The sequence below is a fragment of the Micropterus dolomieu genome, linkage group LG19 (genome assembly GCF_021292245.1).
Source record: "Micropterus dolomieu isolate WLL.071019.BEF.003 ecotype Adirondacks linkage group LG19, ASM2129224v1, whole genome shotgun sequence".
Taxonomy (NCBI): domain Eukaryota; kingdom Metazoa; phylum Chordata; class Actinopteri; order Centrarchiformes; family Centrarchidae; genus Micropterus; species Micropterus dolomieu.
Window position 1 is genome coordinate 33,483,222 of NC_060168.1, and position 11,079 is coordinate 33,494,300.

An 11,079-nucleotide genomic window follows, 5' to 3' on the forward strand; every position below is an offset into this window, starting at 1 on the left:
TACAGTGTGATGTTGACAGTGTGATGTTACAGCGTGATGTTACAGCGTGATGTTGACAGTGTGATGTTGACAGTGTGATGTTACAGTGTTTCAGCGTGATGTTACAGCGTGATGTTGACAGTGTGATGTTACAGTGTTTCAGTGTGATGTTACAGTGTGATGTTACAGTGTGATGTTACAGAGTGTGTTACAGTGTGTGTTGACAGTGTTTCAGCGTGATGTTACAGAGTGTGTTACAGTGTGTGTTGACAGTGTTTCAGCGTGATGTTACAGCGTGATGTTGACAGTGTGATGTTACAGCGTGATGTTACAGCGTGATGTTACAGTGTTTCAGCGTGATGTTGACAGTGTGATGTTACAGTGTGATGTTGACAGTGTGATGTTACAGTGTGATGTTGACAGTGTGATGTTACAGCGTGATGTTACAGCGTGATGTTGACAGTGTGATGTTGACAGTGTGATGTTACAGTGTTTCAGCGTGATGTTACAGCGTGATGTTGACAGTGTGATGTTACAGTGTTTCAGTGTGATGTTACAGTGTGATGTTACAGTGTGATGTTACAGAGTGTGTTACAGTGTGTGTTGACAGTGTTTCAGCGTGATGTTACAGAGTGTGTTACAGTGTGTGTTGACAGTGTTTCAGCGTGATGTTACAGCGTGATGTTGACAGTGTGATGTTACAGCGTGATGTTACAGCGTGATGTTACAGTGTTTCAGCGTGATGTTGACAGTGTGATGTTACAGTGTGATGTTGACAGTGTGATGTTACAGTGTGATGTTGACAGTGTGATGTTACAGCGTGATGTTACAGCGTGATGTTGACAGTGTGATGTTGACAGTGTGATGTTACAGTGTTTCAGCGTGATGTTACAGCGTGATGTTGACAGTGTGATGTTACAGTGTTTCAGTGTGATGTTACAGTGTGATGTTACAGTGTGATGTTACAGAGTGTGTTACAGTGTGTGTTGACAGTGTTTCAGCGTGATGTTACAGAGTGTGTTACAGTGTGTGTTGACAGTGTTTCAGCGTGATGTTACAGCGTGATGTTGACAGTGTGATGTTACAGCGTGATGTTACAGCGTGATGTTACAGTGTTTCAGCGTGATGTTGACAGTGTGATGTTACAGCGTGATGTTGACAGTGTGATGTTACAGCGTGATGTTACAGCGTGATGTTGACAGTGTGATGTTGACAGTGGGATGTTACAGTGTGATGTTGACAGTGTGATGTTACAGCGTGATGTTACAGCGTGATGTTACAGCGTGATGTTACAGCGTGATGTTGACAGTGTGATGTTACAGCGTGATGTTACAGCGTGATGTTACAGCGTGATGTTGACAGTGTGATGTTGACAGTGTGATGTTACAGTGTTTCAGCGTGATGTTACAGTGTGATGTTACAGTGTGATGTTACAGTGTTTCAGCGTGATGTTACAGTGTGATGTTACAGTGTTTCAGCGTGATGTTACAGTGTGATGTTACAGCTGTGTTACAGCGTGATGTTACAGCGTGATGTTACAGCGTGATGTTGCAGCGTGATGTTACAGTGTGATGTTACAGCGTGATGTTACAGTGTGATGTTACAGCGTGATGTTACAGCGTGATGTTGACAGTGTGATGTTACAGTGTGATGTTACAGTGTGATGTTACAGTGTGATGTTACAGCGTGTGTTACAGCGTGATGTTACAGCGTAATGTTACAGCGTAATGTTACAGCGTGATGTTACAGTGTGATGTTACAGTGTTACAGCGTGATGTTACAGCGTGATGTTGACAGTGTGATGTTACAGCGTGATGTTACAGCGTGATGTTACAGCGTGATGTTACAGCGTGATGTTACAGCGTGATGTTACAGCGTGATGTTACAGCGTGATGTTACAGTGTTACAGCGTGATGTTACAGTGTGATGTTGACAGTGTGATGTTACAGTGTTTCAGCGTGATGTTACAGTGTGATGTTACAGTGTGATGTTACAGTGTGTGTTGCAGCGTGATGTTACAGCGTGTGTTGCAGCGTGATGTTACAGCGTGTGTTGCAGCGTGATGTTACAGCGTGTGTTGCAGCGTGATGTTACAGCGTGTGTTGCAGCGTGATGTTACAGCGTGTGTTGCAGCGTGATGTTACAGTGTGTGTTGCAGCGTGATGTTACAGTGTGTGTGTTGCAGCGTGATGTTACAGTGTGTGTGTTGCAGCGTGATGTTACAGTGTGTGTGTTGCAGCGTGATGTTACAGTGTGTGTTGCAGCGTGATGTTACTGTGTGTGTTGCAGCGTGATGTTACAGTGTGTGTTGCAGCGTGATGTTACAGCTTGATGTTACAGCGTGATGTTACAGTGTGTGTTGCAGCGTGATGTTACAGCGTGATGTTACAGCGTGATGTTACAGCGTGATGTTACAGTGTGATGTTACAGTGTGTGTTGATAGTGTTTCAGCGTGATGTTGCAGTGTGTGTTGATAGTGTTTCAGCGTGATGTTACAGCGTGATGTTACAGTACGTGTTGCAGGGTGTTGCAGTGTTTGTGATTCGCCACTGACCCCATTAGAGTAGTGGTGGATGTGGACGGGGAAGTCCTGGTACATGGAGTTGAAGGAGGATCCGTGTTTCAGCTCCTCGGAGGTCAGTCGGCGGTTCACCATGTGGTAATGAAGAGCGTTCAGCAGCTCGATGTTCACGTTGCTCACCAGAGCGTCCAGGATCTCCTGCAACACAACATCACCGTCAGGAGAAAAGCTCATATTGCCAAAGCATTATCTTCTCAGTGAAGTGAGCACGACATTTATGTCACGTGCACAACATCTGAGACGAACGCAGTTTTGAATGAAATCTGATGATAAATGAAGCCTCGGAAAAAAGTCTGTGGGGTTGTTACTAGCAGTGTTGGAAATGGGATGAAAGGATGCAGTAAACTCTCTATCGACACACCCTACTGAGAGGAAAAAAGGATAGGAAACAAGGAGGGGAGAGGATATGAGGAGAGGAAAGGAGAAAAGGAAACAAGGAGAGGAGAACATGCGTTTGTCAGTAGATCTCTGCAGTCTTTGTCATTTTAAGTCTCTTAAGTAAGAGATGTCTGTGGCTCTAATTGGTTCCTCCTGAAGACTTAAATCTTTAAAAACTCCTCACAGATATAAAGTTTCATGTTTAAAAAGATTCAGTAATTTCCTCAAACAGCTGCTCGCTGTAGTTCTATCAAACCGGAGGAAACAGGGCATTTGTTGGGGACTATTTTCAGCGGCGTATTGATCTATACTTGAGAATGTGGTGCAGCAGGATGGTGGGGTTGTACTGACAGTCGGCAGTGAGGACCAGGCTGCATTGCTCGGGGCGAAGAAGGTGAAGCTTCCGGGACCTTCGACCTCCTCCTTCAGTTTGGCTCGTTCAGTGTACATCTGAGTGGTGGAGGCTCCGACCACGCCCAGAGTGTTGTAGATGTTCACCAGAGGCAGCGCTGTAAAGATATAGAGTCACAAAGAGCATCAACAACCCGCTGCAGAACTCCCACAATGCATTTGTGGCAGGACTGCAGGGAGGACTGATTTTATAAGATGGGTTTTTGTTAAAATGCCCTCATCTTACGGTTTTTAAAATCTTTCTTTATAATCCAACAGCTCTTTTGTTAGCAACACGTTTTGCAATGAACTTTCTCATTAAGTCTTTTTATGAATTAATCTCTCACTTCAACATGATCAGTGCATTTGTTCAGCATTTTGTTGTTCAGCAAGTTAACAAAGAAAGTCTCTGTGTTCTGAGTGATGGGGTCGGAGGTCATACCAGCAGGACAGCCCTTCTCTCCGGGAATCTTCTCATAACCAGGACAGCACTCGTAGGTGATCACCCTGCAGCAGGAAACAACACATGAGGATCCACTTCTAATCAAACTGTCAGCAGAAACCAGGGCTGAAACGCTTCATCAAGGAACTTCTGACTGCTGAAGGGCGGAGGAAGTCAGTCTGTCAGGAGCGTCTCTTCTCTCTGAGAGCCTCAAAGTCTCCTGAATACGTTAAAGCTGCAGAGTTTACGAACCAAAGTGTGAAATGACCGCTAACTGCCAAACTGATGCTGGCAGTGTTCTCTGGAGCTCACAGCCTCTTTTACAGCCTCTTTAACCTTCAGCTTCCCCCTTCACATATTCAGCACATCAGCTAGCACATCTAGCCAGACTGATAAACGACTGATAAAATAATCCATAGCTGCAGCCGCAGCAGAAACCTTCCACTTCCTGGCCCACTTCATGTCTTGGACTCGCTTTGGGTTTTGCTGTTCTACCTGAACCAGAAGTTCTGCAGGTTTCAGCCACAGGAGGAAAAACTACACGTCGTTTCTCTATAAAACAGTTTCCAGCTCAGAAGCTCGTAACCTTTCTGTAATATTTCTGCTTCAGGCAGACACATAAACTCCTGTCTGTGTATAATGATGCCAATAAAGTTATGTGCACAGAATCTGTTTCCATGAGACCAGAGACAAAGAGCTTCCCATAATAATCCAGTTCACATGACAGTAAATGTTATTTTATTCTCCAGAGGAAAATGTCCCGCCGGCTCTGATGGAGGTCCGGATCATTCTGAGGACTCGGAGGAAGTGAACCTGGATCAGCCTCAAATCACTAACGCCGGGTGCACATGGGAAGTTTGTAAATCTTAACCAAACTCTGCCTACTAAACGCTTTCAGAGTGGCGTCTCCGGGGCTCTAACAGAATCTCACGTGATCAAACGTGACTTCAGACAGAAGCAAACATGGAGGCAGACTGTCGTCGTCAGCTGGTTGACCCTGTGTGTTGACAGGCTTCGCTCTCATTTAGATTCTGTCTTTAAACCCGTCACACTACAGGCTGATAATCTGTCCCCATCAGCCTCGGCTCGGGAACGCCCCCCCATAAAAATTTTAAATGTATAAGATCAGTGAGACTAAAAGGTCTAAAAATGTTGACTTAAACAAAACCCAGGTTCCAAAGGGAACTCTGGCAGCAGAAGCAAAATGTTTCAGGAGGACTGAAACGATACATGAAGCGTTTGAGCTTCACTGCAGCGAATGGCGCATGTGGGCCGTAATGAAGCGTGGAGTCCGGGCAGAACCCTTCATGACTTCCTGTAGAGATTTCCATAATAAATGTGGTTCAGCCGTCTGGGCTCATAAAGCTCATGTCCTCAGAGAGAAGAAGAATCTGCAGCCAGACCAGACGCCTGACGGGGGACCCACACCCACCGCCAGGAAAAACACTAAACCACCAGGAGCCTCCGCCGGGCTCCTCGCTTCCTGTTCCAAAATAAAATGTCACAGAGGAAGAAGATTAATAAACATCAGGAGCGCTTATGAAATAAATCACAAGATGAGGTTTTCTCAGGAAGGCCAGGACTTAATGATTTAACAGCATCAGGCTGAGCTCACAGAGAAGAGCTTTCTGACGTTTGTGTGTGGATCACAGAAACTCAAAGAAACAGAAAGACGTCTCACTGCGACCACTTTCACAGTTTTCAAGCAGAAATGTAAATATCTCATCACAAATTTGTCAAGATTAAAAAGTTTCAACCAGAAGTCTGTATAGTAACCACAGGACTTCAAAGCAGGACGACGACCTGGGAAGTACAACAACAAGTATCTCGATTTTTGTACTGGTCAGGAAGGAGAGAAATGTCACTAGCTGTGTCCCCTATGTGGCGCTAGAGAACACCTGCTAATCATAGAATAGGCTTACATCCTGTTGCCAGTGGGTGGCGCTATGACTTTGAGCGAATGTTGGCGTATGGATGTGTTCAGGGTGATCCTGCAGGGTGATGTGTTCCTACATGAAAGGTTTGATGCAGATGTGAGCACGTACACTTTAAACAACTTCCTGTTTCACGGTGAATCATCAATTTTCTACACTATGCCACGAACACGCCCATTGCCGAAAACTCACAGACAGCACAACTTTTTATTGTCAATGCCTTTAGAAGGCACAGCCAAAACTCGAAGTCGATTCGATTAATTCCCTAGGAGGAGCTCGTTAAAGTACGTAACCTGTAAATTGTCCAAAATGGCCGTTATTTCAAAATGGCCGACTTCCTGCTCCTAGAGGCTTTTTGATAGGCCTGGACATGATACATCTGCCACTACATTTTGTACAAATCTGGGAAAGCTGGCCCGGCGGCTGTTCTGTGGGGGGCACTAGCGAGCCATTTTGCCACAACCATGCACGAAAAAAAAACCAAAACACGACACGTAGGTTTTCGCCACCTTTGAATTTTGTGCGAGTTTGTGACTTTTTGAGATATTAAGCTTCCAAAATTGAGCTTACTTTGCAAAAAAAGTTTCAATAGGGTCCTCGCAAGATTCATGCTCGGGCCCTTAAAACAAATGTTCAACAAATGTTTGATTTAATTCATCTGAATCACGAATGAATCATCACCTAATGTTTCTACTAAGGTATTTATTTTGTTGAGGAAAAGTAACTGAAAACAGATTTTACTTAATTTTTCTCGTGCATATTTGTTAAAACAGATTTAATCAGAGTAGTTCTGAATGTTCTGCCTCAGATTTGTGATCCTCTGTTTGGCATCAAGAGTTTGTTCTGAGCAGAAAGAAAAGTTTAAAACCGAAAATCTGCCTTTAAACCTGAAAGAAAGACCTGACTTTTATCCTGATAATAATCGATATCCAATGATATGAACATTTTTAATCGCGGTAACATTTTGGCCGGATCACCCAGCTCTACTCCACACACATCTAAAGATTTTCAGCTCTTCACTTTCAGCCGCCGCTTCATGTACGGCAGCGTTTACTCATCACGGCCGCTTCTGTTTATCCACAAACTACTTTTATGCCTCAAACAGGAAACTCTTTCTACTGATGTTTCTACATAAAAACAGGTAAAGTTTATGTCTCAAGCCTCTTGGGCCTCAGGTCTGTCAGGTCAAAAAGGAAAGTCCCAGAGCTCCTGCAGCCTTTTATCACGACGGCCGTAAAGTGTAAACAGACGGAGATCAGCTACTGACTGTGAGTGTGCGAGTGTCGAACACACACTGGACTGATTATCAAACCAGACGGAAACTCGACTCCCGTTTGGTCTGCAGATAAACAAAGATGGCCGCCATGGATTTCTGACTAAACAAACAGAGCGAGGTCGCAGTAATTCAGCTGGCGGGTCGAGCCGCTCGAGAGAAACATCCTGCAGAGGAAAAGTCTTAAACTTCACTCAGAAGTCAGCGTGAAAGGCTTTTCTGTGGACTGGCTCTGTCGGATGAATTTGCCTGAGAAAGGTTTTCTGGGTCAGTCCAACATGAAACTGCTCCAAACTAAACCAGCCAGGACTCACTGAGGAACATTTGAGGAAGACAAAATGACATTTGCAGGGAGAGAAGACTGGAGAGACGGACAGAAGGAAGGTGTGGACGCTCGTAACGTTGGAAACAAAACAACAAACTGAGCTCACGTCAAGTCCTGAGAGTCTGAAACCTCCCACATCAGCTGTAAGGGAGCGTTAACGAAAGGCAAACACGTTCCACAGATGTGACGAGATCTCCTGCCACGAGATCTCGCAGCCAGCTTGTGACCGAGCGGTAACGAAGCTGGTGGAGTTTCACAATATAAAGATCTAAAAACTGAAGCCCACCTGGCTCTGTTTTGGACTCCTCCTGTCCACAAGTGTCCTACAAGAAAACCCTGAATCCTGATGGTCGGAGACGCTCTGTTGCACTCGAGGGACTGAACGCTGAGCGGCTTTCAGAGTGAAACTGCATCTGAATTCACTGCAGAGACACCAGAGATGGACACCGAGGTGAAGACACATTTAAAGCTGGAGTTGAGCAGCGATGAGGACTCTTATCCCACCTCAACAAACACATCTTCAGTATATTATTATACTCGTGGGACGGGGGATTATGTTTTAAGGTGTAGGAAGGTTCCTGAGTCAAGTGACCCGGAAGTATTTAAGCAGCAGCCACGATGAGAGCTGGTCGAATCCTCTAAAAGCTGAGGAAAGGTGCTTCGATGATTCCTTTCTCGCCTCCTTCAGCGTAGGGAACACCGGAGCGTCTTTTACCAAAGGAAAAGAGATAATGCCGTCCCACAATTCCTTGAGGCAGCAACATTCAAAGCGACACACAGTTCTCAAACTCAAACAGTAAAATCCATCGACCAGACTTTGCAGAATCCAGGACAGGACAGCAAACAAACTTTATTCTGTATTTGACTAATTTATGATTCTTGAATAAGAAACTCACAATTTCCTTCTTTCTTTTGGCTTTGCTGTAATCTGATAATGTTAAAAACACTAGTTTATGTTGTATTTGAATTTTCTACAATTTAGAAAAAAATAATTATCCATCGTCCATGACGGATAACTGATGTAGATCACCATCTCTTATGTCATACCTTGCTAATATGCATATGTTTTGAACTATCAATTATAATAGAGACCTATATTCGCGCCGGTGAAATGTGATCGATACGCTATATGTAAGACCACAAGGTTAAACAGTGTTTTAAAGATGTCCTGAATGCTGAGTGGGGGGTCTGGGGGGCTTTAAACACTTCATTTCCTGCATTCTGGAGAACGTTTCTGCACCAATTTATGGTGGAAATATTGGGGGGGGGTTTAACCTTTATTTATTCAGGGGAACTTGACTGAGAGGAAGCTCCTGATCACATTCACACCTGGAAGCTGCCCAGTACAACCACAGCCTGGTCTGCTGGCCACTAAGCACTGGAGCTTTTGGGGTTATGGGCCTTGCTCAAGTGGTGATAAATGAGGGGGGGCAAGCACTGCGTGGTTTCCTTTCCACACCCAGATTTTATCCTGTCAGTCCGGGGATTGAACCGGCGACCTCCCGGTCACGAGCTCGCTTCTTTAACCTTTGGTTCTGCCCCCTAATGTAACTGTTTTTATATATATGTAAAAGGAAACACGTGAAATTTCAATATGTATATAACGGAATCTAAGTGAGTGCAGCACTCAGTCATTCTGTGTTACTTTCAGATCGGTTTCTCCTGCAGATCAATTTTTCTCCTATAACATCATCCCTGCTGAGGCGACACACATGCAGTCATGATTCAGTCTTACCTCCTCTTTGGTCGTGTTCACAGGGAGAGAACGGGAAACTTGGCCAAAAAGAAACTGTCAGGAAGTTGGTAAAGTTACTGACTGCTGCTGCACGTCTAGATTCTAGTTAGAATCAGCAGCTTTCTTTGGACAACACATTTGTTTCTTCTATATTTTAATAGCACTGCAAATAAACCTGTCTAAAAGGCATTTTCATTTGTTATTTAACTTCAAGCAATATTTCAGAATGTTTTTTAACAAATTATGCTTTTAAAAACTCGCCAGTATAAGTCATTATTGTCTTAATAAAGGCAGGGATCACGCTGGATAACCTCTACAGTAAATCCAATTTATTATTTACATCCAATAATTGGGATTCATGTAGATAAATATTGGCGAAGGGGGAGTGTGAGCAAACATTCATAATGCGACAACTTCCATTATCTGGAGACTAGCACCTTATCTGCCTGTTGCAGCCTTGGTAATGATTTTCCACCATTAGATGGCCTGCATGAAACAACACGGTAAGAACGCATCTCCTTCACATTGTTCTTTGACCTCATGACGTTTTCCATCGAGGTCGAGGAGAAGTGGTTAGGAAAGGACGTTTTTTTTTCTTTTTGCAGCCACAGAGTTTAATTTAAAGACCAGAGGGCCGAGCTGTGGGGGGGCTTCGGGGCGGGAGTGAGTTATGAGTTTTCCTTCTGCTGACCTCCGACCTGCTGATCCTTCTCCACAGAAATCCACTGACACACAAACAGAGGACAAAGACTCCTCACACGCCCCCCCCACACCCCGAGTGTGAATCCAATTAAACTGTCAGAGATAAGAGCGTCATGTTTCCACACACTGACACTGAGTTTTTGTGTTTTATGAATGATTTGTGTGTTTTGGGGCGTTCGGGTCGTCTAACAGCTTCACTTCCTACAAACGTCCACAGAAACTCTCACTTCCTCTTTTCTTTTTTTTTCCCCCTGATCTGAGCTGAAAGAATCCGTTTGAGAGAAACACTCGCCTCCTCTGACTGAACATTTGAAAGCTGCGCTTTCCCGACCGAGTCCTTCACAACCACAGACTCGCTTTAATAACCACACAAACACCCAGCAAGGCTCTCAGAAACACGTCAGCAAATATACAAACTAACGCACGTTTACGGTTCAGTCGGCCTGAAACACACAAAGAAGAGACAATTGAAGAAGAAGAAGAAGAATCCTCTTCATTTAACTACTCAGAGGTTTTCAATTAATCACAGGCACACTGGCTTCATTCACTGACTGACTACTGACGACACTGATCTCTCACTGTACACCACATTTACAGTCGAACGTCTTCATACTGCGTCGTGACCAAGAGGGAACCTCCGGGTCTGAGAAGCGAAGCCAACGCCAATATTATGTAGCGGCAGCACCGCAGGCTGCGGAGGCTGATGGTTGTGGTGAGGGTAACTGGCTTCGGGGGGGCTGTCAAGAGTAACATAGCTAGCTATCCAGCCAGCTAGCTGGCAGTATCAAAGTAAACAAAGGTCCTAGAAATGCAGTTCCGGTCCTAGGATTGCAGTCCTGAAACTGCAGCTACATACTACTCGCCAGCGCTGAAGAGCCTGAAACCTGCGTCCTCTAGCAGCCAGCAGGGGGCGCCTTAAACCTGCGTCCTCTCCGGCAGCCAGCAGGGGGCGCCTTAAACCTGCGTCCTCTCTAGCAGCCAGCAGGGGGCGCCTTAAACCTGCGTCCTCTCTAGCAGCCAGCAGGGGGCGACTTAAACCTGCGTCCTCTCTAGCAGCCAGCAGGGGGCGACTTAAACCTGCGTCCTCTCTAGCAGCCAGCAGGGGGCGACTCCAGCGGCTGCAGAAAGAAGTGTGATTGTATAGAAGTCTGTGAGAAAATGTTTCTACTTGTCAGCTGATTTATTCCCTCAGTAAACACTTTCCTGATGAGTTTCTGGTCTCAGTCGCTAGTTTCAAGTCTTCTTCAACACAGCATGATGTTCATTTAGTAAATTATGGTCCCATTTAGAGGAACAGAGACCAGGAAGCAGGGGAGGCTTTAGGGCGGGGCTACAAGCTG

The 11,079-nt window shown here is 45.0% G+C and overlaps 1 protein-coding gene across 1 annotated transcript in view; it reads right to left on the reverse strand.

The window, feature by feature from the left end:
- The window catches only part of tgfbi (transforming growth factor, beta-induced), a gene marked incomplete at its 5' end in the record, with an annotated part of 32,183 nt that extends 28,348 nt beyond the window's left edge, over nt 1-3,835 (reverse strand). The window contains 3 exon segments of the mRNA XM_046030780.1: nt 2,534-2,698; nt 3,290-3,447; nt 3,771-3,835. Coding sequence (XP_045886736.1) covers nt 2,534-2,698; nt 3,290-3,447; nt 3,771-3,835 — 388 coding nt within the window.
- Between the last annotated feature and the right edge of the window lie 7,244 nt (nt 3,836-11,079).